Here is a 27,069-nt window from a genome sequence, read left to right on the forward strand (position 1 = left end):
CTTATGACCTTTCTTTTTTGATAAGTACTTGGCTTATGACTTGCTCTGTGCTTCAAGCGGTGCAGGCTGTTGCATCAACATACGATGGTTTTTCATCTTTATATGTTCATAGATCTATCAAGTATCAACCACTGACGAATGCCACGTTCGTGGGAGGGGCCTCATCTCCAACAGTGCACAACCCATTTTGTTCTGTAGCAGGCAACTTGTACGTATGGCCGGATGCTGTTCTTGGATCGTGCTCGGATAGGGGAAGCGGATCGCTCATGAAGGTTCGTTCGTTCGTGACGTCTCTTTAAGCCTCATATATCATCACACAGGACTATAGGAGCAGAGGGTGGGACCTTTCTCGATACCAGGCGCCTGCTTGTTTCTGATGTCGTGGTCACTGCTGCGTAGTTTGATCGGTGTTGATGATGGAACGTGTCACTCGTGCATGAGAAAGAATATAAAGAAATCGCAAGACTGGAAACGACAGTCCGTCGGGTTCTGGCACGACGGGCTGGAGATGCATCAGATCGACCATGCGTCACGTCATCTCTGTGCATGAATGAACCACTGAACCTTGAACCGGAACTTGCAGATAAAGGCGCTAAAGCTCGGATACCAAAGGGGCTAAACGACAGGTCCTGAAACAAGCTTCACATCATGAACCAAATCAAGACCCCTTATCCCGAAAGATCCTTTGGTCCCCTTCCCGCTCTGTACACACCGGCTCGCTCAATCCCAATCCCGATCCCGGGAGAGGGCCCCGCCTGGGCGGGTGCCAATGCAACTCGCGTTCCATTCCCTCCGGACCGGGCCCCTCTCCTCCTAAATGGACGGCTAAATGTGCCTAACAAAACGACGGCTGCTGTAGATGACGACGACGGCTGCTGCATCGGCCGGCTAGCTAGCTAGCGGCTAAACTTTGGCTGGCTGGCTCGCTCAGTCATCACCTAATCGCCGGCGAGCTCGAGCAGGCGGGGGCGGCGCCGGAGGAGCCGGAGGGGTGCTGTATCTCCACGGGGCCGTAGTAGGTGAGCTCCCTGATCATCTCCTCGATGTACTCGTCGCCGTCGTCGTCGCCGGTCTCGGCTTTCACGCCCTGCTGCTCCTGCCCAACGCCTCCGCCGTCGCGCTCTGCTCCTGACGCGTCCGCGCCGCCGTCCTGCGCCGGCTGCTTCGACGCCGACTCCTCCGTGCAGCATTTCTCCAGCTTCGCGCGCAGCGTCGGGGAGAGGGTGCCGCCGGTGCCGCTGCTCAGGGGGAAGTTGGTGCGCGCCGCCGGCCCGCTCATCAGCCGCGCCGCCTCGTCGTACGCCCGCGCCGCGTCCTCCGCCGTCTCGTACGTGCCCAGCCAGATCCTCGTCTTCCTGCACCCTCACCATAGATGCAACAAACAACACAAAAAGCTTCATCAGATGCATGCATGTCATGGAAGAGAAAACTGCACCAGCACGCAAAGTTTGGACAGAAAACAAAGATACTCCCTATATCTGAACATGCCCAATTCTAATCAAGCTGTCAGTGCAGGGTTCTATCAAAGTGTAAGAATTAACTTTCACTTCATAAATAAAGAAGTGCAAGAGCTTTACAGGAGTGGGTGGCGGATCTCGGAGACCCAGGAGCCCCAGTGCCTCTGCCTCACTCCTCTGAACCTCTGCAGCTTCGGCATGGCGACGGTTGCTCCTGTCTCACACCAGTGCCCGATCGATACCTCTGGTGGTGGGCACACTTCCACTTGATAGCAAGAGATGCCTCAGGTGCCGGGCGCTTATATACTGCTCCCAAGGGGGAGGGCTGCACATGCTATCCCGCCGTAGCATCCATCTGCTTGCAGCCCTCCCCCCTGTTCGAGATCCATGCTGAGGCCGCGAGATATGCTCGGCTTAGTGTCGCGGTAGCCATTTGACATTGGTCAGATATGTCGCACTGGATGTAGAGGTCGGGATATGAATTATTCCATTATTATCTGAAATGAGCCTGCACCGGCACTCTTTGGTGCACGCATATTGACTGAAAGCATCTCTAATGGTTTTGTCTATATCATACTGAAGTCAACCTCATCAATTGTCTATATATAAGATCGTCTCTTATTGTCAACAATTGCTCAAGAGCGTCTGGCATTAATGGTGGAAATGGGTCAATTTTAATATACCACAGTTCTCAAAGTTAATATGGGTCCACATGTCATACTATTTGTGCAGGCATGGTTGATGAATAGTGTCTCCAATGGTTTTAATAGTATACAAGCTAGTATACCATCAATGAGAACATAGCTGTTATCTATATATTATAAAAAAGAGTCTACCCTGTAGTTTGCAAATATATATATATATATATATATATATATATATATATATATATATATGGTTATCACTTATTATTGTCAACAATAATTGCTGAAAACCGTATCCAATGCACGGCAGAGGCGACCACTATCCGTAAGAAACTTTCAACTAAAGATAGATGGCGTATCCAAATCTAATGAATCTAGAGATCAACCACATTGCAATCTTTGAAGTTAATACGTGTCAACACATTGCAGAGCTGTATGTCCATTGGAAGTCATCTATAGATGACCGAGAAAATAATAGTCAGTTTTCATACCTCCTCGTAACTTTTCTTGTCACGTAAAAAAATATACTCCCTCCTCCAAATTATAGTTATTTTAGCTTTTCTAGACACGTAGTATTTGTTATACATTTAGATGCATAAAAAACTATATATCCAAAAAACCAAAACAACATATAATTTGGAACACAGGTAGAACCAATATAAATATATAAGCACCTTTTTAGCTTTTTCGGAAAAATAACTAATATAAGCACCTTTCTTGTACCTGTAGCTGAGTTAGCCCTGTTGAAGAACCGTCGTCACTGCCGGTCGCTGTGACCATAGCGAAGTCTCAACACCACGTCAACGGCCATTGGCGGACGACACAGTTGTGTCAAGTCCAATGACCGGCCATTGTGAAGTACACGTGTCGGAAGTACGTAGAGGTGGGATAGGTGGAGAGATCCTGTTCTGTGGATTGGAAAGGAGTTGAACGCGCAGGCGAGTGGCAGCCTTGGAATGTGGAATCTCACGGCCACCGGCCCCTACTCGCGGATCCGGCTTAGACTATCTCCACCGACCGGTGAACCATAAAAGGTTCTGTTTTCTAAAATAGCGGGTACTGTAGCACCGGTAAAGCTCCAATGGTATCTGCTATCCCGTGCGCTAAAATGGAGGAGGGCGTCTGGATCCCGCACAGAGGACGGACGCGTCTGGATCCCGCATCTCCGCCAGCGCCTTCCGCGCGGCCGCGGGAAGAAACTGCCGGGCGGGCGGACGGGCGGCGGGCGCGGCGGCGGGCGGGAGGACGGGCGGCGGCCGGCGCGGCGGACAGGCGGGCGGACGGGCGGCGGGCGGGAGGGCAGACGGGCGGCGGGCGCGGCGGATGGGCGCTCGGACGGGCGGCGGGGCAGGGGCGGCGCGGAGGAGGAGGAGGAGGGGTGGGCGGGCGGCGCGGAGGAGGAGGAGTGGGCGGGCGGACGGACGCGGCGGGCGGGCGGAGGAGCGGCCGGCGGGGCGGGGCGGCGGGACGGCGCGCGGCAGGGGCGGAGGAGGGGCGCGGAGGAGGGGCGCGGGCGCGGAGGGCGGAGGGGCGCGGGCGGAGGAGGACCGGCGGGCCGCGGGCGGAGGAGGCGCGGCGGGGCGGAGGCGCGGCGGGGCGGAGGAGGAGCGGCGGCGCGGAGGAGCGGCCGGCGGGCGGAGGAGGAGGGGCGGGCGGGGGGCGCGGAGGAGGAGGAGGAGGGGTGGGCGGGCGGGCGGAGGCAGAGGGGCGGGCGGAGGAGGAGGGCGGGGGGCGGGCGGAGAGGAGGAGGAGGAGGGGCGGAGGCAGAGGAGGGGGGGTGCGGCGGTTGGAAAAATAGAAAAAAAAAGATTGTGGGGTATAGAGGATGCAAATAGAGGATATCGTTGGAGTTAGGTTTGGTGTAGGGAATGAAGTTGATATGGAGGATGGAAATAGGGGATGGAATTTGAAGAATATCGTTGGAGATAGTCTTAGCTCTGTATCTGTTGGTAGACCAAGACCATTGCATTCCTCTCTTTCGCAAGCCATCAATGTTCTAGACAAAACAGTACTGCATACTATTCCTCAGCAATGAAGCAACACCACACACATCATCAGGATCAGTGATGAAGATGTGACATCCTGAAACTCTAGAACCCTTTTTAGACCTGAGACTTAGTAGTATAAATACTGCTGGGGAAAAAATCAATCAATCATGTTTACACACCCAGACCGTAATTGTTAAACCAGGTGTTGCTAATTCCGAACCCAATCACCATCACCGATCAAACGGCGGCAGTCACAAAAAACACGACACGTGACGATAAGCAGCATGTCACCATCGCCGTCGTCGTGCCACCATCATCGCCGGACTGATCGGACGGTCGCGGTCGGACACGCGTGTCGCCACGGGACGCGTCGCCACTCACCAGGCAACCCCCGGCCCCGGGTCGCCGGGGCGCAGCCGTCCTTGCCTGCACTCGCGTCTCAGGTGACCGGCCGAGTTGGCGAGTGGCGTGGCCGTGGCTCGGTCGGTCCGGCGGACCGGCGGCACGGACGGCAGGGGAACGTGTCCCGGCCCGGGGCCACAGCGCGGTCTCCATGGGGTGTCGGGGGTGCGGGGAGAAAGCGGCGGCCCACGCGGGGCAGGTGCGGCGGTGAACCCCTGCGGATTTTTGTGCTGGGTTCGCAGCAGGTACACGCGCGGCGCCACCGCGGGCGCGGACACGGCCGAGCTGGGGAAATTGGTGGCCCTGTACAAGATATTAAAATAAGATCTTTCTTTTAGTTAAACAATAGAATTATTGATGCATATATTATAATAATATTCTGCATTATAATAGAATAAAGCATACCTATTGAACTCTTTATTTGAATAACATCATTCTTTTAGTGTTTCTTGAGATGAAACCTTCAATTATATTTTCATATTCAATCTTCTCCAAAATTGCACTCTCAAAGAGCATTTGTAGCCAAATCAGTTAGTCTTTGTTGTGTCATTGTAGAACGCAAATACGACTTCAATAGCTTTAGTTTAGAGAAGCTTCGTTCTGCTGATGCAACCGTCACTGGAATAGTTAATAGAACCCTATATGCAATGCTTGCATTTGGAAAAGAATCATGTCGCTTTAGAAACTTCAAAATTTCAGCAGGTCCCATATTTTCATCTGGCAGAAAATTTTGAAGGAACTTCAACTCAGTATGCAATTCATTGGCATCAATATCAGATTTCCCATCTTTTCTAAGGGCAGCCTCTAGATTATCACTAGAAGATTTTAAGCTCTTATTGTCCAATGATTTTAGCGCTTCTGAAGTAAATAAGAACCTAAAAATTTTCTCAAAACCTTGGTATTGTTCAAATCTCCTTGTAAGGCTGACTCCAACAGGCGCAAGCCATTTCGGCCAGCCATCCGGGGCTTTGCCTGCCCCCGGCAAGTTGCCTGCCCAGCCATATCACGAGTGAATCCAACAGCAAAGCTACTTTCCCTTCTCCTCTTGTAGTAAATGGTGGTGGGTCCGGGTTGGTAGGCCGTGGGGCCATGCTAGCAGAGATGGAGCAGCGTGATGGCTGCCGGCCAGAGCACTAGAGATTTTAGCTGATTCTCTCTCCTACCGCGATTTTGGCTGGCCCGTTTAGCTGTCCCGTTGGAAGGGGATTTCTGCTGCTACAGTACCCGCGTGGCAGCTATTTTAGCAATTCCTGGCCCTTTGGCTGCTCCGTTGGAGTCAGCCTAAGTGAGCAAATTGCTTGACCAACAATAGGTATGAAATGGTTGATTCTAAATACCTCTTCCCTAGCATCTGTGTCACCTGGGTTCTCATCAAAAAACCTCTTTCTTTTAATTTGTCGTGGTTTACGAAATGATGCACTAATATCCATATCAAGTGCAATATCTTTGGCTATCTCCAATGCTTGCGGAAAGCCTATTTTTCTATACTCCTTAAAGAAAGAAATCAGGCCCTGCACTTTCTCAATAGCAACATCAATAAGCATATTCTTTACTTGCAAATGTTTGCTTACTAAATTAACGGCATACAATACCTCATACCAAATGACAATTACCACTATAATGAGTACTCTCCAAGTTCATTATTTGCCAATCCACTAGCCTCACTGCTTGTTTTTGGATCATTGTCAATATCAGCTACCTGAAGTAGAGCCTCCCGAATGTCTCCACATTGAAATCTGATAGCTTTAACACTTTCAACACGACTCTCCCAGCGTGTGGCTGATACTGACTTAAGAGTCAATCCTGTTATGTTATCTTTATGAATCTGCCACTTCTTAGTAGACTTAGCAAAAATTGTATAGATCCGTTGAATGATTCCAAAGAAGTCTTTTGCTTTACCACAAGTCTGAGCCATATCAAAAAGTGTTAAATTAAGACTGTGGCAACTACAAGCAGAATAGAAAGCTCTAAGATTTACATCCAAAAGTTTCTTCTGAACCCCATTTTTTCTTCCTTTCATATTTGACCCATTGTCATATCCTTGTCCTCTCACATCATCTATATCAAGATCAAGTTTTTTTTAGTTCATTTTGTAGAACATCAAAAAGTCCCTGCCCTGTTGTATCATTTACATCCAAAAATCCTAGAAAGGATTCTTCAATGCAAACATGGTCTAAAGATAAATCCACATATCTTACAATTAAAGACATTTGTTCCTGATGACCCGCATCAGGGGTACAATCAAGAATGATAGAGAAATACTTTGCCTTCTTTATTTTCTTAATAATTTCTGACTTAATAGCAAGAGCAAGCATGGGTATCAACTCATTCTGAATCTTGAAATTAAGATAATAACTTTGAGTTTCATTATTTGTGATGCGCCGAACATGCTCTTGCATAATTGGGTCAAATTCAGCTAACATCTCTACCAAACCTAAGAAATTTCCATTGCTGTCTTCATACAGTTTGCTGTTAGTACCACGGAAAGCCAAATTATGCTTGGCTAGGAAATTTACAATGCAAACAAGCCTGAACAAAACCTTTCTCCAATGGTCCTTTTATTTCTCAAGTTGTCGCTGAGCATCTTTATCTATAGTTTGATTCTTTTGCAATCTATTATGCAGCTCATACCAAGTGGTCATACTCAAGACATGATCAGCACTTGTCTCATGCTCTTTAAGTCTATTAGCAAGATGTAGCCAATCGTTATACCCTTGATTTGCCAATAGACCTTTCCGATGCTCTTTTGTGAATAATTTGCAACCAAAACAAAAGACTCTATTAAGCTCCTTAGAATAAACAAGCCAATCTCTATCACAAAGCTCCCCGTTTGACAAAACTCTGTTATAGAATAATGCAGAAAACCTTCTAAAAAATTTATCCTTAGGACCTTTCTGAATTAATAAGTCTCTTCTAGAGCCCTTTTCTGCTAAAATGTCAATCTGTCTAGGATTAAGAGAATCCCAATATCTTGGATCAAATATATCTGGTTGAAAAGATTCACTAACATCCCCATCAGGTGACATATTGACATTAACATCAACACTAGCAGGAATATTTGTGCTATCAATAGGTACATCCTCAACCACATTGTCACCTATATTATTAGTTGCAGTTGCAGGTTCTAGATCAGCTGGTTGATTTGCGGACTCAATTACAGAGGATACTTGCGGTTCTTTAAAAACAAACCGATCCATATCACCTTTCTGAGATTGCACAAGTTTCTCAATTCTTTGTTTTTTCTTGCGCTTTTGAAAACCGGATTCATGCTTCCTAGTCGACATGCTAGACTTCTACAAAAATTGATAATATATATGCGGCACTAATTAGAAAAGATAAACATGTGATAAATTAGTTAGCAAGGCAGTGAAGAACTTGTACGCAGCACGTACCAATCTGAATCGGCTTCAGGCCTGATTGGCTTCCTGTCATGGTCTCTGCACCGTGCCAGAGCTGGACTACAGAAGGCCGCCGCACCGCACGATCAATTGAATGACCAGCGATCAGCGATGAGATTAGTGGAGCGTGTTGTGGGGAGTTTTGGGATCGGAGGCAAGAGCGATCAGTGAGATCCGCCGTCCGCGTCGCCGAGTAACAAGCAAACAAGAAGACGAAACGATGGCCGCGGCGTGAGACGTCTTCTGAACTTCTAATCTTCTACTTCGGAACTCTAATACACCTAGCCACCCGGGCCTCAAACAAACCTACTGGGCCTTAATACATGGACGTGGGCTGTTGCTATATTTTTTACTAAAAAATATTATATACAAACTACTAATATATATATATATATATATTGAGGCCCCTTAAAATTGGCGGTCCTCTACCATCGCACAGGTTTCACTCCCATACACTCGGGCCTGGGCGCGGATATGTGCTCAACACGGCCGGCTCGATCGCCTCCCCGGCCGGCCGGACAAAGACCTGAGTCTGTTTGCCCCGGCCTATCGCTGCGGCCAGGCATTAACATTGTGTAGTCCCTGGCCGCGGATCGTACGGTGATGGGCCGCAGAGAGTACACATGGGAGATCGAGGAGGGACCCGGTCGGAGGATGGCGCTCGCCATCCAATTGCGGACGTGCGTTCGTCCACGTCTCTGAAGATCGAGCGTCCTCAGGCAATCACGAACGCGCAGCTAGGGCCTAGCTAGCTAGGGCTGCGTTCACTTCACCTGGACGGCCTCATGCATGCATCCCGTCACGTTAGCATTTCACATCCTTTGGCGTACGTGAAGCCTGGCTCGAAGCCAGCCAGACGATCGCGCGTGCCATTACAGCTTATCAGTTCTCAGGTCACCTGTCTGAACAGCGAACGCCTCTGCGCGCCCGTGTTGTTTCCGGCTACCTGATGGTAACCTGAACATGGGGGGCAGATCGATCAGGTGATGGCGAGCGCATTCACTCCGCGCTCCGGCCTCTGTAGCTCGCGAGCATCGTCGGCCATGTGAGACCTTTCGCCAGCGGATCGATGAACATGCAACGCACTCGTCAACATCTCCTTATCCGCGGCGGCACTCATCATCCAAGCAAGCAGCCAAATCACAGGACTGGACGACGATTCATGGCGCTCTTAACTGCTTGATCCGAGTATCCGACGTGATCCCTTGGCGATTTCGTCGGCGGTCGAGCTGTTCCCTCGCCGGCCAATCCTCGGCGACTGAACTGAACGCGGGACGCGGCCGGTGTTGTCAGCTGTCAGTTCATTTGTCATCCGTGACGACGGCTTGTTCGTCGAGGTCGTTCCTTGTCCAACAACGACATGGTGACTCGTTACTTGCAAAATTTTGGCCTTTTCCCCTGGGTTGTGTCTTTTAACTAGCTAGGGGACGCATCAGTGACTGGTCGAGAGCGATTAATGAGCGGTTAGGATGTACGAGGTTATGGAAAGGGGCGAGCAGGATTCATCAGAAACAGCAGAGCGTAATCCGTGTTTCCCTTTCCTGTTCAGTTTTACAGCACTACCGGAAAAAAATCTTTGCCGAGTGTCAACAGTTTTGCTAAGAGCATTTCGTCGGGCACTCGGCGAATAACAACTTTACCGAGTGCAGCGCTCGACAAAAATAAACACTCGGCGAAAAACAGATTCACCGAGTGTCAAGCACTCGGCAAATAAAAACACTCGGCAAATAATGTTTTGCCTAGTGCCCTACACTCGGCAAAGAAAGACACTCGGTAAAGCTCCATCAGATGCGAACGACAACAAACAGCTGTTAGTTTTGCCGAGTGTTCGTGATCTGGCTCTTGGCAAAGTTCGCTTTGCCGAGAGCCCGTGGTCTAGCGCTCGGCAAAGGGTCTCTCTGCCGAGCGCCAGATCACGGGCACTCGGCAAAGAGTCTCTTTTATTTCTTCGCAGGCAACCCGAACACTTGTGTGCACTTGTACACTTCTGCCCCAGCCGCGTCCCGCCCGCCGCGCCCCGCCCGGCCGCGGCCCTGCCCGGCCGCGCCCCCGCCGTCCCGGCCCCGCCGCCCCCGCCCGCCGCACCCCCGCCGCCCCGGCCCCCGCCGCCCCGCCGCCACCGCCGCACAATGGACCCCGCATGATCATGATACCTTGCAAGTAAGTAAAGATGAAACTAGTTTGTTCACAGAAAACTGACATAGGAGTATTAGAATTACCTGATGCTTTCTTCCTGTACGAGGAAATAGTTCTAACCAAGTGTAGCCTACAATTATAGCAAACTTTCAATATTATTGAACCACAGTAATAGTTATCTGTAAGTTAAGTTCACAAAACTTAAAGCAGTATCACCGCATCACATTTTGCTTCTTACTGATAATTTCACAAACTCGTCACAAAAAAGACAACAATTTTCAATAAAATGATGCATCATGCTTCAGTAGCAACAGATTGCTGAATATCTGATTTGTTTGCTAAGCTTACAGTGGCTATCATCATCCAGGACAATATAAGATTAAAGCACTAGGAAATATGAAATTGGAACATCAATGATAGATCGATAATACCAGAGATGACAAATCTCTACAATTTCTAAAGCAAGCATTGATTCCCTGGTTTGTCAATCGGAGTTTTAATCAGAATTCGAATGATCGTATGTCGAGTTAAGGGTTTGAAACCATTTAGAATTAAGTTTAGCGAGTAAAATAGTAAAAAACTAAAGTTCTCGACTGACACGTACAATGTTATGATAAAATACGTACCGTGTATATAATCAATTCATTTATATGGATGCCCGTAGTAACGCACGGGCATATTTGCTAGTACGTCTTAATTACATTACAGTTTTACCTTGCTGCCTATGCTTGGATTTTCTGTAACTGAAAATTCATTTTTGTTCACATATCATTTGATAACTATTTACTATCTTATCAGCAGCATCACCCTCCGCAACGAATCCTCCGATACCGTCCCGCTCCCGGAGTGCACCGCCTTGGAGATCACGGCCGCCGCCACCACCGGCACATCTGCGGCACCTCCTCGGAGACCGCCACCAGCGAGCTTCTCCCGAAGCGCGTCGACACGGGAACCAAAGCGGCCATCACCACCAACATCCCCGCGCATCAGGATCGGGTACCCCCCATTGTTACATGCATTTGCTGGAATCATCGCATTCTTCCTGTATCTGCATCAGCAAACCAGGCGTATTCACGGGCGAAGTTTCTCTTTGTTTGCTTTAGTGGTAGGGTTGTATCGATTTCTTTTTTCTCACAAAACCCGAGCTAGTCAGCACAGATGAAGTGGCCGAGGTGGTCGAAGCTGTTTAGCTGCTTCGGCGGCTGCCTCCCCTGCTGCAACTGCTTAACCAGCGTAAGCTGCTGTGGCACGGCCACGATAAACAACAACTAAGGGGGGGGGGAAGAATCAGAAAGGCAAGCTACCCCTAGTAATCTAGCTCCATTGCCTGATTTAATATCTATGTAATCATTAATGGCGATGTAATGTAATGTTTGTGAACTTTGTGAATTTGTCCGTTGAACTCTTGTAAAACTATTTTGCATTGCTTGTTAACTTCGTCGTTAAACTCTTGTAAAACTTGTGGTCGATCAGCTTGTTTGATGCATCTGTTTACAAATATTACCTCCATTTTGAAATTATAAGGTGTATTTCGTTTTGTGAGGACAAGGCTTTGACCAAGAGTTACTATATTAATATTTTATTTATGTGATGCAAAAGTATATTTAAATATAAATCTAATGCATCAGCTTTGTGTCATAAAAATTATGTACTACAATAGGCTAATTGTTGGTCAAAGGCTTGTCCTCAACGAATTATAAATTAAAATTTTAAAAGGAAGGAGTAGCTTGTTTCACAGAGGAATGCGAGATCCCAAAAGCTTTATTTTTTTCATGTGGGTAGGGGCAGATGATTTACTTCTGTGTCTGTGATCAACCAGGTCTAACATAATGGCATTTTTGTTAAAATGAGGAATACATGAATTTGCGTTTATTTATTACAACAAAGTGTACATGACAAGAATTCATGAAGTGCGGGCCTTCAGTAAGATTCTCCGCGACGTTCACTTGGTCTTCGAATATACCCTGTTCGGGTTCCGGGATCAATTCATAAGTTCCGTCTTCAAGCGTCGTCGATTCTACATGATATGCAATGATTTGAATTAAGTGATTATTAAGTCAATATCTTTCCTTCACGATAAGGTTGCAATCCTACAATTCACATTCAAAACACTACAAAGCAAAAGATTTGAATTCTAAGAATTCAAATTTATTTAGTATACATTAATCTAATTAAGTTAAACAGTGCTATAAAATTATGAAAAAATTACTATGAATTACTCTACATCAGAACAACACATGGTAAAAAATCTAAGCATGATAGTATCAGTAACATGCTTGAATAAATTTACTTTATTTTAAGCTTACTTTGCACAAATTTAAATGAGTTCAAGTTAGAGTGCAGTACTTGTTCGTAATTTTTCAAAAGTTCAAGGGTTCACTGTAAAGTAAGATTTTCTTTCAAACCATATCCCAAATGAAAATATGCCCAAAAGAAAAAGTGTAGAGCGTAAAAAGAACTACAACTTTGATTTAAGGGTTAGCTTCAAAAGAGTTAGGGTTTTTAAACTATTTCAAAATCCGACAAACTATCCAATTTCAAATAAAATCTATTTAAAATTCACATTCCAATTGAAACCTTAGGGTAAATCTACTTCATACAGCAGTCTAAAAGTAAATACTTTCTTTTCCAAAACTACCCTTCATACACTTTGAAATTACCTTCCATTCAAACACATTTAGCAAAAGAACCCTAAATTTCTCATAAATAAAAAAAACCCGTTTACCGAGTGCCCGTATTTTGGCACTCGACAAAGAACTCTTTGCCGAGTGCCGTATTTTGCCTCTCGGCAAAGATCTCGCAAAGATGAGATCTTTGCCGAGTGTCCTTGATTTGGCACTCGGTAAAGACCTCTTTGCTGAGTGTCCGTGATATGGCGCTCGGCAAAAGGTAAGTTATTCCTTACACACCCTATACGCATCACACTTGTGCACTTCCTTCACAGCCCTAACACTCGCGACTTTGCCGCCACGCCCCTGCCCCCGCCGCCCGGTCCCCGCCGTGCCCCTGCCCCCGCCTCCCGGCCACCGCCGCCCGCCCCTGCCCCCGCCTTGCCGCCGCGCCCGTGCCCTCGCCGTGCCCTTTGCCCCCGCCTTGCCGGCGCGCCTCTGCCCCCGCCGCCCAGCCACGCCTCCCCCGGCCGCGCCCCTGCTCCCGTCGCGCCCGACTCCTGCCGCCGCCCGGCCCTCGCCGCGCCCCTGCCCCCGCCACCTCCCGCCCACCGCCACACCCCTGCCCCCGCCGCCCGGTCCCCGCCGCGCCCCTGCCCCCGCCTTGCCGCCGCGCCCATGCCCTCATCGTGCCCTTTGCCCCCGCCTTGCTGGCGCGCCTCTGCCCCCGCCGCCCGGCCACGCCTCCCCCGGCCGCGCCCCTGCTCCCGTCGCGCCCGACTCCTGCTGTCGCCCGGCCCTCGCCGCGCCCCTGTCCCCGCCGCCCCCCGCCCACCGCCGCCCCTGCCCCCGCCGCGCCCCTGCCCCCGCTGCCCCGCCGCGCCTCCCCCCGTCGCGCCCCGGCCCTCGCCGCCGCCCGGCCGCCGCGCCCCTGCCCGTGCTGCCGCCCGCCCGCTGCGCCGGCAAGATCACCTTCAACCTGTACAAATTTAAAGTAAGTGTTTCTCAGAGATCTCGGTAATCATCAAGAAATATCCTGATGAATTTTATAGACATATGGGCAATATAACCAACTACGATTTACCCGAACTAGCTGATAGACCACAGGATTAGAACCGCATTTCTGATTTATGTTTTAGTTAATCCAGGGCCCCCGCCGCCGCCCTGGTGTATATGTTTGGAGTATCGAAGACCATGAGTGGATGTACAGTGGCCGCTTAGGTCAGGGTCAGGTCACCAATGAATGGATCGACAAGACCCATGCTTTCTTGGAACGAGCGTTTGGCGAAACTGCTAAAGGAGCGAGTAAATTAGTCTATCCATGCATCAAATTGTGTAAACAGGAAGAGACAAATAAAGAAGGTCATGGGGGAACATCTTTGGAGGAATGGATTTATGGCAGGCTATACCCGGTGGGTCTACCAGGGTGAAGACGATCGTATGAGAGAGGAGGTGGTGAGACCATGTGTGGAGGATTATGATGCCGATGCTAGGGTAGCGGACATGCTAAATGACTATCACGAGTCACAGTTCACTAAAGGACGTATGGAGGAGGAGCCAGAGGCAACCGCAAAGGCGTTCTATGACATGTTTGCCACGGCACAGAAACCCCTTCACGGACAGACAAAGGTTTCTCAACTGGATGCCATTGGACGCATAATGGCGTTAAAGTCGCAATATAGCTTGAGTCGAGACGCCTTCGATGGCATGTTGACAGTTATTGGCAGCCTGCTTCCGGAGGATCACATTCTGCCAAAGAGCATGTACGAGGCACAGAAACTCCTTCGTGCACTCAAGATGCCGTATGACTAGATACATGCTTGTCCGAAGGGGTGCGTCCTGTTTAGGAAAGAATACGCGGAATTAAAGTACTGTCCAAAGTGTAAAGCCTCTAGGTTCATGGAGGTAGCCTCTGGTGATGGCCGCAAGAGACAGCTTGACATCCCCGTGACAATCCTACATCACCTTCCGTTCATACCAAGGATCCAGCGGTTATACATGACTGAGAAATACGCAAAACAGATGACATGGCACAAAAATGGCAAACGATACAAACCTGACAAGATGGTTCATGCGTTCGATGGTGAAGTATGGACCCACTTTGATAGCATTCATCATGAGAAAGTCAGAGAGGCTCATAATGCACGCGTTGCGTTGGCAACAGATGGGTTCAATCCTTATGGAATGATGGCTGCCACGTACACATGTTGGCCCGTATTCGTTATCCCTCTCAATCTCCCACCAGGCGTATGCTTTCAACGACAAAACATATTATTGTCGTTGATTATTCCAGGACATCCGGGGAATAATATGGGTGTGTTCATGGAGCCTCTAATTGATGAATTGGTCTGTGCTTGGGAGGAAGGGGTATGGACGTACGACCGGGCCACGAAGACAAACTTCAAAATGCATGTTTGGTACCAATACTCCCTGCATGACTTGCTGGCCTATGGGATATTCAGTGCCTGGTGTGTTCACGGGAGGTTCCCATGCCTAGTATGCAAGGAAGGTCTTAGGTTCATTTGGTTGCAGAAGGGTGGCAAGTATTCAGCATTCGACAAGCATCGGCAATTCCTCCCTCGTGACCATGCATTCAGACGAGACCAAAAGAACTTCATGAAAGATGTCGCGGTGACAGGCTTTGCACCTCCGATGAAGACTAGTGCCGCGGTCCGTCAGCAGATAGATGGTCTCGTGGTCAATCCAGAAGGTGGCTTTGTGGGATATAGCCAGCACCATATGTGGATTCATAAGTTAGGCTTGACTCGGCTCCCCTATTATGATGATCTTCTCCTTCCACACAATATTGATGTGATGCACACTGAAAAGAATGTCGTTGAGGCACTTTGGGCAACAATCATGGACATTCCTGGTAAGATAAAGGACAACGCTAAGGCTAGAGTGGATCTGGCAACGTTGTGTGATAGACCAAACCTACAGATGAAGCCTCCTGGTCGCGGTAAGATATGGAGAAAGTCTAAGGCCAATTTCGTCTTGACCAAGCCCCAAAGGAGGGAAGTACTAGAATGGATCAAGACGTTGATGTTCCCTGATGGGTATGCAGCTAATCTGAGTAGGGGGGTCAACTTATCTACTATGCGAGTCTTAGGGATGAAGAGTCTTGACTACCACATATGGATTGAGCGGCTTCTTCCGGCGATGGTTCGAGGGTATGTCCATGAGAATGTGTGGCTAGTGCTTGCGGAGTTGAGCTATTTCTTCCGCCAGCTTTGTGCCAAGGAGTTATCTAGAACTGTGGTTGCAGACTTAGAAATAATAGCACCGGTGTTGCTCTGTAAGTTGGAGAAGATTTTTCCACCCGGCTTCTTCAATCCGATGGAGCATATGATTTTGCACCTTCCGTATGAGGCACGAATGGGGGTCCCGTGCTGGGTCGTTGGTGCTATCCAATCGAGAGATGTCTAAAGGTTCTTCGGAAGAAATGTGAAAATAAATGCAAAATTGAGGCTTCCGTTGCAGAGGCATACATTCTAGAGGAGGTGTCGAACTTCACACCAACATACTATGGTGACAACCTCCCTAGCATGCATAATCCACCCCCTCGTTACAATGCTAGCGAAAATGAATCGAACCTCAGCCTTTTCCGAGGGCAAATCGGAAGTGCAAGTGATTCGACCACCAAGACATTGAGACATCAAAAGTGGTGCCAGATCATGCTATATGTGTTGACCAACCTTGATGAGGTGGTGCCGTACATGGAGCAATTTGTTCATGAATTCTGGTGTCGATCAAGGGATCCTACCTAGCAGAAATGTGATACCCTTCTTAGACAGGGTGCAGGAAATGGATTGCCCGATTTCATTTCTTGGTTCAAACAGCAGGGCCATAGGGTGAGTGCCAAGTTGAGATAGGTTGCTGATGGCCTTGCCTATAGGGTCAGGTCATATTCTGTTTATGACGTGAATGGATATCGTTTTTCTACAACAAGCTACGAGACAAGTCGACCCAATCGAAAGACCACAAATACTGGAGTTTTTACTCCTGGCCTTGATGGGGTCGAGTATTATGAAAGAATTGAAGAAATATATGAACTCAGTTTTCATGGTTCCAAACCTCTTAATCTTATCATATTCAAATGTCATTGGTTTGATCCTGAAGTAACGAGACGGACATATTCTAATCTTGGGCTAGTCGAAATTCGACAGGATTCCGTCTTACCAGGAGACGATGTCTATATTGTGGCCCAACAGGCCATACAAGTTTATTATCTCCCATATGCGTGCCAAACCAAAGAGCATCTTAAGGGTTGATATGTTGTGCACAAGGTGTTACCGCACGGTAAAGTATCTGTCCCAAATGATGAAGATTATAACTTAGACCCCAACACATATGACGGAGAGTTCTTTCAAGAAGAGGGGTTAGAAGGATGATTTGAGATAGACATAACCGAAGCGGACGCAATGGAAGTTGAAACGGTTGTTGATGAGGAGGAGGAGGATGAGGAGGATGAGGTGCAGAATGCGAAGGACTTACAAATGCTACAACACATTTAGGAAATTCCAATGAGGCCATTGATTCTTCAGATAGTGTTGATTATGACATGGTTGATAGTGATGATGAGACTTATGATCCAGCTGCTCCCGATTATGAAGTTTATTTTTAATCAATGTAATACTAAATTATTATGTAATTATATTTAATTTACGTTGCATCTCTTTCTAAGTACGTCTTGTTTATCTGTACTTATTGCTTTACTCTTCTTAGTTGCAGGTGATTGAACAAAGATGGTGGGCAGTGGGATGAGGAGCGTTAGGTCGCTTAACCAGAGGGCTAGGTCCGCTAAAGCTGGGTCGTCTGAGAGGAGGAGGGGGAGGAGGAGGCGGACGACGCAGGTGCCTCTGCAGGAGGCCACGGAGGAGGAGGCGCAAGTGGCCTCGCAGGACGACATGGAGGAGGAGGCGCATGTGGCGCAGGAGGAGGACGAGGAGGCGTAGGAGGAGCACGAGGCACAGCAGACGGCCTCTGGTTCGTCTCGCGTCTACTCGCGAGGTAAGTAACTTTATATGTTTTTATGACTTCTTCATATTATATGTTTAAATTCGAAGTATAAACTAATAATTTTTCTTAATCACTTGTGCAGGTCCCGCGAGTCTGCCTAATCGACCGATACCTAGTGAGAAACGACCGTTGATTCGACCCGAGGGGGAAAAGTAAGTAAATATTTATGTTTTCGTTGCCTATGTTCAAATTGAAATTAGAAACTAAAAGTGATGGCTAATCATTTGTGCAGGTCCTGGAGGATTGTGGAGAGTGCAGGTGCTGCTCACAGACGCTCCGTCAATGGCATCCTCGGTCTTCTGTGCAAGGATCACTTCCCTAGCCTGGTTGAGTACGCCGGAGTTGTGGGGCCGGCCTATACGTTCGACCAATACGCCGCCGCCCCCTATACTGAAGATCGGGATGGTAGGGTATTCAACAATAAGGCGGAGCGGGTGAAGCAGGAGCTATGGATAAGTGCTACATACATCGCAATCATTGCAAATTCTTGAAATAATGAATGGTATACATCATGTTTGCATGCAGGATTTCTTCAAATGCTAGGATAGGTTTGAGGCTAAGGCTGATGTGGTGGCTACCAGATGCTGTAAGAAACTAGTCGTGGACATGCACTGTGAGGCGCGTCTCCAGGCCATTATAAGTTTCCACGCCACCGTCCTTGGAGAGAAGGTCACCAAAATAGACGCAAGAACCATGTCGTTGACTGAGGAGCAGTACTTGCAGGTAAATATAGAATATTAATGTTTATTCTTTTTACATTAAGTATTCATTCCTTTTTACATTACGTACGATTAATGTAATCTTCTAATATGTCATCTACTTATTGTCCTGTAGATGATTCCTTATTGGTGCGCTGCGCATGCCGAGTGCTGGCAGTAGATGGTGCAAAAGTGGTGCTCCAACGAGTGGGAGGAGTCGCACAACGCTTGCCGGGAGCGGCGTTTGATGATGCCTGGTGTACCACACCATCAAGGCAGCCGTAGCCTCAGCGGATACGCAGATGCATGGGTACGCGAATTCATTTATTTAATCCAACACTCAATTATGCATGATTTCTAATTGTCTTGCTGGTTTTCTCGCAGTCGTCATCACATGGTGGCCAGCCTTGCTCCCTCTTCAAGGCATTTGCTATGGTCCACAAGGAAAAGGCGACGTCCGATGTCAACTACAACATGGAGGACGGGCCAGAGGCATACAGCAACGCGACCGCCCACATCGATGGCAAGGGAGGTCTATGGTCCAGATTATGATCCGACCACCGAGGACCTTGACGGTGAAGTCGTCATGAGGGTCGGAGGAGGTAAGAAGCATGGGCGGTACTAGATTGCCGACGGCGCAATCGACGCGTCCTCTACTCTTACTCTATCTCATATTAGAGCAAGGAGCACCAGCGCGAGCCCAGCCATGCGACCTCGGCAGGATACTTCACGGTACCAAATACAGGAACTCCAGTTTATTATTTCTGTATATGTCGTTTATTGATTATTATAGATCTTTTCTTTGCATTAAGAAGCTAGGCATACTATTTGTTAGTGTGAAGTATGTGTTTGTTAGTGTAAAGCTTGTGTATGTTTATGTGAAGCTTTTGAAAATTTAAAGTGCAAGTAAAAAGGGGTATTTTTGTAATTACAGAAAAACCTAGGGTTGTTTTTGCAAATGTAATTGGATAGGAGGTAACTTCAAAATAAGTGAAGGGTGGTTTTGCAAACATATTTTTCTTATTTTATCCCCTGTAAAAATATATATATTTCTCCAAAAGTTTCATTTGAAATGTATGTGTTGAAGTGTGTAAAAATTTTGGGTAAAGTTGTGGAAATAAGGGTATTTATGTAATTTTATAAAAGTACAAGTCCTTTTATTCAAGTAATTGAATTACAAAAGTAACTTTCAAAGTTACTCAGGGCTAAAGTGTAAAAGGTGCAAATCATCATGACATGTCTATCCAATCACTATGACATATCTATCCCGTCATCATGACGTGTTATAAATGCTTGCATTTAGGTCCTAAATGTTGTGCAATTACACTCTTTAGGATAAAAGTAATTCAAATCCAACCTTTGTTCAAAATTTCACGTGTAAAGATACAAGTTTTGAGTTTTTGAACTTGAGCCCTAAAGCAATGTTGTAGAGTTTGAAAAACTCTCCAACTTTCGTTTTGGGCATTTCTTCATTCGGGTTTTAGATTAATGGGAAAATTATGCTTTACAAAAAGATCCCTAAAATTTTTCTAAATTGCGCACAAGTCCTTGGGAGAGTTCCATTTCTCATTCTCCTCTGTTTCTTCTCCCTGGCGCCCCTTCTTTTTCTTTCCCCACCAGCGGCAGCTCAATCCAAATCCTTCTTTTCCTTCCACTCTCCCTGTTTCCCTTCCTCAGCACAGGCAGTAGGCAGGGCGGCTCGGCTCGGGCCGAGCAGGCGCGCGCGCGGGGCGCGGGCGCAGGCCCGAGGCTGACGGCGGCGAAGCCGAGCGGCTCGCGGGCGCTGGGCGCTGGGGCGAGCGAGCAGGCGCGGGCGGCTGCGGCTTGGCCGTGCGCGGCAGCAGGTGCGGACGCCGCGCGGGTGGAGCGGAGCGCGCGGGCGGCGTGCGGCGCAGTGCGGGTGGCTCGCGGCGCGGGCGTTCGGGCGCGGCTCCGGGCGGCAGAGCGGGGCAGTGCAGGCGCGCTGGGCGAGCGGGCGCTAGGCGGCTGGCGGAGCAGAGCGGGCGCGGCTCGGCCGGCGCGGGAGCTGGGCAGCGCGGCCCCAGGCGGCGTGAGCGTGGGCGCAGCTCCAGGCGGCGTGGAGCGAGGCGTTGGGTGGCCGTGCAGGCGCACGTGAGCAGGCGCTCTGGTGCACATCGATCCGATGGGGCGCGCAGCGGGCGCAGTACTGGCGCGTGCGGGTGCGGAAGTTGACGGCGCTGGCTGCGGTTCGGCGCGGTGCGGCAGCGCGACGCGGGCGTCGCGGGAGCGTCGTGGGAGTTGGCGGCGTAGGCGCGCGCGCGGGAGGAGTAGCGAGGAGCGGACGTGCGTGCGGCAGAAGCACGCGCAAGGGAGCAGAGGAGCAGCAGAGGCGGGTTCGGCAGCAGCTTGTCTGCAAACAGCATGGCGTCCAGGGCTTCCTTCCAGGGTTCGACCACGTCGAGTGTTCGGCGTGGGGCGGCTGAGGCCACGGATAGTGATGCGGCCACGCTTATGGTGAGGCGAGCCGGAGGAAAGGCGGCGAAGCAAAGGCGAAGGTCCGAACGGATTTGGACTAGCGCGTCCGTGGATACGAGCGAGAGTGTTCTACCGGTGGCCAGCTCGGCTTGATTCCGCAGGCGTGTGCGCGTGCAGGGTAATAGATCACGCGCGAGCAGGTCAAGAGCCAAGGGTGCATGAGCAGAGGAAGTTCAACCCGTGAGCAGGAAAACCCTAAGGTTCGCGGAGGAGTCAGCATAGCGGACCAATCCGGCTCTATCGTCTCGTCCCATGGTCCACGACATCCAGCAGCTCCTATTCCTCGCCGATCGTCCAAGCAAGACCACAACACCTCGAGAAAGCTCGTTAACCCTCTTATCGAGCTTCTTCGATCCCTGTATGCCGGAACATCATCGCCGTGGCAAAGTCGACTATCGTCGCCACAGATCACCGTGAGGAATACCTCTCCGGTTATTCTCCACCCACTACAATCCCTGGCAAGTTTCTTCGTCACCCACGGAACCTCGTCACTGTCGAGCACTTCTTGTCACCGATCCTGTTCGTCACGGGAATTCACTTTCCACCCGTTCTCCTTCACAACCAAGGCTACCCTAAGGTTTGCCCTGATTCACTGAATCTTCTTAATGCCGGCGGCTCCTTTGGCCGAAATATCGTCGTTATCTTCTTCTTCTCAATTTTACCCGACCAGGGACTTAATTGCTTCGATTTAGAAAGTTCTAGGGTGTTCTTTGTAAAATTTCCAAAGCATTCTTTATTTCAAATCAGTGAACTTCTACATTTTATAGGAATTCATAAGAAGTTCATAAAAATACAAAAATAGTTTTGTTTGAATCCTTAGGTTAAAATCTACAAGTTTATGTTGTGATCTTGAGTTGAAGTCTTTAATTTGTGGTCTAGGTTAAATGTTAAAGAATGAATGCTTTATTTGTACCTTGTGTTATATGCATATGTTATAGCTGAAAAGTAAATCATAGGATGTATGTTTTAAGTAGAGATGTGTGATATTTAGTTAATCCTTTCACACGAGTGCTCATATCTCTGTCATCAAGACTTTGTCCTTGTCTTGATTGCAGTCTCTTTAAGGTCCTTTTCATATAAGAATGCTTGTTAGTCCGTGTGTATCTGCTGCTTATCCAAAACATCTCTGCAGCTACGCTTCAGCAACGGCTATCAGCTCAGCCGCTAAGCATCCATTTCCTTTGAGTCTATGATGTTTCTGTGTAACAGCTGTCAACCGATGCATTTCTTTTGATATGCTTCTACCATCGGCTGGTTAGCTGATACGGTTGGTATCTTTCTAATATCGGCTACTGCCGATACAATTCTTTGGTTATGTCCTATATCGGTTGCACATAGTCGATGTATCAAAGGTGTACACACAATCTTAGGATTCTTGCTATCGGCCGATTCAAGCCGATTCTAGTTGTTTTCCATATCGGTCAAATATGGCCGATTAATCCTTAGTTTTTCCATCCTATTCCGCACCCTTCTATCAGCCGATTTATCAGCTAGGAAATCGGTTATATATCTATGAGTCACATACCCTCAACCACACTCCAATCGGCTGTACGACACTCAATTATTGTACTGACGTAATCAAGCTGATATAACCACACCTAGTTACCTAGGATAACACTTAAGCACGTCTCAGTTCAGACACAGCTGCTTTAGGAATCACCCCTCTGCTAAAGTAATCGATGCTTTCATCGATCAGTTAGGGACCCGATGCACCTATCAATCGGCTACACAAGCCAAAGTACACCACCCTGGATCAGTAAACTAGCACAGTAGACACGCCTCTATTAGGCACGACCTAAGCACATAAATCGGCTAAACCTGATGCATCCTCATAGGTTAAGGCCAAGACCAATGCACCAACCAAGTAGATAGCCCAAAGACATGCTGATAATCCAATCGGCAAGATCCTCTCTTGATCTATCCTTGTAATACTGTACCTTTAACATCCCTATCCATATCAGCCGATTTGACCCTAGATGAACTCAAATCGGCTAACCTCTTCTGCTTATATGCAAAGACCGTTCCTACCAATTTCTCTTCCAAACAAAAATCAGAAGATTTCCTAATACTATGTAGATGGTTCCCTCCTTTGCCAATTCTATCGACTAAACCACTGTTATTTCCAACCGGTTCTGTTGTAATCTTCAACAAGTAGCCGATTCTAATTAGTTGTCCCCCTAAAGCTCTGTCTAAGTTTAATTTACATCTTTTTTATTGTTATATAAGTAATATGTTAAATAAGTATTGGATTGCAACTTTATTGTGAAGTAAGATAGTTTTATGTGCACACTTTAAATGTAATGTTGCATTACATGTAGACACGACTACTTCCGCAGACGGTACCTACAAGATCTCTTAGGAGTCCGCAGAGAATGTTTCTGAAGACCAAGTGAACGTCACCAAGGGATTATCGGAAGCCCCGAACCAAAGTTCGAAAGATCTTAATTTTACTGACTCCAGCCCCACCAATAAAGGCAAGCCCCGATGCACATCCCAGTATTTCAAATTACTACAATATCATTATTATGATATATATCTTGCATTACGTCTAGGAGTTGAGATGAAACCCTAGTTGCATAAGATCTTAGGAATCCAATGTATTGTACCCGAGTCCTTATCGCTTAGATGCTCTGCTAAATAGGACCGGTAAAAGTCGGGTGATTTCCTGTCACTCGCGCGATATAGGAGTTGCTTGTTTACAATTCTGCAACCACTATAAGGATGATGGACAGGGTCATGTGCTGTATCATGACCTGAAGATTACTCTGTCTGTTTTGATAAAAGTTTTAAGGTCGAAATGTGTGGTAGTGGTGACTAAGCGTTTGAAAGTACTAGCCACATGCCGCGAAATATGGTAAGCGGTAAGTCTAGTACCCGAATGACCCGGCAAATGGAACACGTCTCCACCACTCGACTTTTATTTTATGTTTACACGCACCGACGTGTGGGAGTACGTTCTGCATGGCAGACAGGAATACGGGTTTTGTAGTCGCGCTACAGACGTATGTCCTGCACAATTGGTGTGCGTACGGTCCTGCAGTCGCTTGTGGTGGCCCTGATCCATAACCCGGAATATGAGGGAAACAGTTGCTTCGGAACGATCTTTGGATATTCCAAGCGTGTGTGTTAGGTTTACCTTGCAAGGTTGAATTCGATTCAGGAATCGTCCGCTTCTCACGATGATTGGGACTGCTTATCCCTTCTGCCACATCGAGTAAAAAGTGTAATTATTGATGGAATAATCTTGATGGATGATAATCTCTATCTTGCTTATTTAGTATAGATGCTTACCTAGAATGGCTAATCAAGCTAGAATCTGAAAGCTAAAACTTGAAAGTTGTTTATACTCTTTGTTGCTTTTCAGCTGAAAATAAACCCAGAGCCTTTATAATGCCTTCATGAGTCTAGTTATGGGTTAAAATATACCCAATCCCGGGTAAGCCTTGCTGAGTATTAGTATACTCAGCCTTGCTAGTTATATGTTTTTCAGGTAATGCCTTTAAAGACCCTACTCTTCCCTTGTCATGGCGCTGTGCTCTTCCAGATGGTTGGTCCGTGGAATGGGATCCATCCCCGGCCAACTCTGATGATGCCGAGTGATGTCGTGCTCGGGGTTAGCATGACATCCGTCTTGACGACGTGTGTAAATTGTCGCGTATGTTTTCCGCTGCCAAAAACCATGATTTTAACAGTTTGTAATAACATTTCTAATTTGGAACTTCGTACTACTTTTAGAAACTCTTGTAATATAATTCCCTGTGATGTAAAATATGATGGTGACTGTATCTCTGGACTCACCTTCGTGTGAGGTAACTTTATTGATCCTGTATTCGGTGGTTTATCGGAACGTTACCCGACAGGCCAAGAGATTATACCGTTTGAAGCACGTTGGAGCCCTCAGGAATGGACTCACGTACTTGAGCCGGTATAATTCAGGTTGGTTCTGCCACAACCAGCTAGAAGAAGAAAGGAGGCTACGTGTGGCCTTGGAGGCGAGGATGAGCGCCGAGCGTGAGGCCGAGCAGCTGAGGATGAGCAAGATTCTTGCTTACATGCAGAGCCTTGGCGCCGCAACGGGTGTTGCTCCGCCAGCTTCGTTGTTTTCTCCACCTCGACCACCACCTCCACCTCCTGATCCATTTTCTACTCCTGTGAGTATGGATAAGTTTTAGTCATGTATGATCGTCATTTTTCTTATCTCACATGTAATCTCTTCTACTTTGTGCAGAATCAATCGGCGGCCTCAAATGACCCTCATGTATCTCCAAATCAAAGTAATTAGCCAACTTGGTGATGGTTTTCGAAATTAGTCAAATGATCTTTTGTTGTGAACTTGTTGAGAACTTGTAATCAGTGGTTTTGAGAACTGTTTGTGAACTTTGTGAATTTATCCGTTGAGCTCTTGTAAAACTATTTTTTATTGCTTATTAATTTCGTCATTAAACTCTTGGAAAACTTGTGGTCGATCAGATTGTTTGATACATCTGTGTGGCTATTGTGAACTTGTAAAACTGTGTGAGGCTTCGGGGAGAAAGAAAACCGGTGTTTAAAAAAAACCTTTGCCGAGTGCCTCTGCTCCAGCACTCGGCAAAGAGCATAATATTCGCCGAGGGTCTCTGCTCTAGCACTCGGCAAAGAGTGTTAGCTTTGCCGAGTGCTGGAACAGGACACGCGGCAAAAAGCGTTCTCAGGCGCTCTTTGCCGAGTGCTTTTCTCAGGCGCTCGGCAAATATCCGTCACCGTTTCTTTCGCCGTCACGTCTATTTTTTTCTGAGTGCTGGATAAGACGCTCGGCAAAGTGTTTGCTGAGTGCCCGATAAAAAACACTCGGCAAAGAGGCCTTTGCCGACCCTTTCTTTGTCGTTTCCTCTTTGCCGAGTGTAACACTCGGCAAAGCGTTTGCCGAGCGCTTTTGTTGTTTTGCCCAGTGTGTGGGACACTCGCTAAAGTGGGCTTCTCCCGTAGTGCAGGCCGGCGTTCTCTCATTTTGTCTGTGCTATATATACCCCCAAAAAAGAAAATCGAGGCGCGCGGGCAAGAAGGTGCTGGGCCGACGGGCCCGAAAGCCCACTTATTGGGAGAAGAAGGCTCACGGATCCCGCCCAACCGAATTGCTGAGAGAGTTGGCAGCAGATGGGCTCACGCCGAGTGGGCTCGTGGCCGCGAACGGCGGGTTCCGAGCACGGCCTGCGGGCCGAGCAAAGTTGATACGTCGTCAGGTTAGCAGAAGAAAGGAAGGCCAGGCTTTTTTGTTTGTTTGTTTGTTTGTTTTGTGTGTGTGTGTCCGAACGCCACACCAACACCAGGCGCTCGCACTCTGTTGTGGCGGTGCAGTAGTATCATGAACCCGCTGTCATTTATTCTCAGGTGGCAGTCAAAGCATGCGTGCTCGGTCGGTCGGTCAACACAGCGACGTTATTCTGCACGAACGAGCAGACCAATCATCATTGAAACGAGCTCCCGCCGCCGCAAGCCTCCACGCCGGTCGCCGGCGCTGCACCCCCCTGGTCAAGTCACTCGCCGCAGGCAGCTTGGCGTCGCCTCGGAAAATTCGGCCCACGAGCGCGAGATTTCCCCGGCGACGACCCCGACTTTTCACGCCCAGCGTCATCAGCGGACCGATCGGCCGACGAGCACCGTTGCGATCATTGAAATGTTGACTGCGGGCATTGCTTGCTTCGTATCCGTGGAGGGGGAAATACCAGCCGCCATGCACGTACCAGCGCCTGTTTTCCTCTGCCTTCGAAGATTTCCATGGTGCGTCCGTGCGTGCAGATATTCAGACATGCGTGACGCAATGCTCGGAACGCTGGGCGAGAAGATGATCAGAGCAGTCGAGACTTTGTGGCGTTACATGATTACATCTATCTATCTTTCTATCTATCTATCTTTGGGTAAAGTACAGTAACTGAAAGCAGGCGCTAAGATGTAAAGCAAGCCAATGCATGTACCGAAGATTTTTATTTTTTTAGTCAATCAGTTGGGCCGGCACTGAGCGAGGGTTTTTGCTGTACCTGACCTAGCGACACATAGGGCCGTCAAGCGATTAACAAACTGAGAGATTCATTCAGTGACGCTGAGCTAATCACACAACGTTACGGTGGAGACAAAAACAACACACCGGCGTCCAGATCAGGATGCCACTTGCGGCGAGTAGGGTTAGTCGGAGCAGATGGCGAGTATTTTTCTTCTCTGCAACTGGTCGTGCGTGCTTACCTAAGC

General features: G+C 48.2%; 1 protein-coding gene, 1 long non-coding RNA gene and 1 pseudogene across 2 annotated transcripts; 1 reads left to right on the top strand and 2 right to left on the bottom strand.

Moving 5' to 3' along the window:
• Nucleotides 1-583: 583 nt before the first annotated feature.
• On the bottom strand, nt 584-1,711 carry LOC112899530 (ethylene-responsive transcription factor ERF003-like). Its single transcript, XM_025968032.1, has 2 exons — nt 1,578-1,711; nt 584-1,355 (listed from the first exon to the last, which is right to left on the bottom strand). The coding sequence occupies exons 1-2, from the start codon at nt 1,655-1,657 to the stop codon at nt 935-937; spliced, it is 501 nt and encodes a 166-aa protein (XP_025823817.1). The 5' UTR covers nt 1,658-1,711; the 3' UTR covers nt 584-934.
• Nucleotides 1,189-2,024, top strand: LOC112899531. The gene is made up of 2 exons (XR_003230065.1): nt 1,189-1,327; nt 1,516-2,024. It is a non-coding gene; the product is annotated as an uncharacterized LOC112899531 (long non-coding RNA).
• A 2,972-nt stretch (nt 2,025-4,996) lies between these two features.
• LOC112900895 lies at nt 4,997-7,775 on the bottom strand (annotated as a pseudogene).
• Between the last annotated feature and the right edge of the window lie 19,294 nt (nt 7,776-27,069).

The sequence above is a fragment of the Panicum hallii genome, chromosome 7 (assembly GCF_002211085.1).
Source record: "Panicum hallii strain FIL2 chromosome 7, PHallii_v3.1, whole genome shotgun sequence".
Classification (NCBI taxonomy): Eukaryota; Viridiplantae; Streptophyta; class Magnoliopsida; order Poales; family Poaceae; genus Panicum; species Panicum hallii.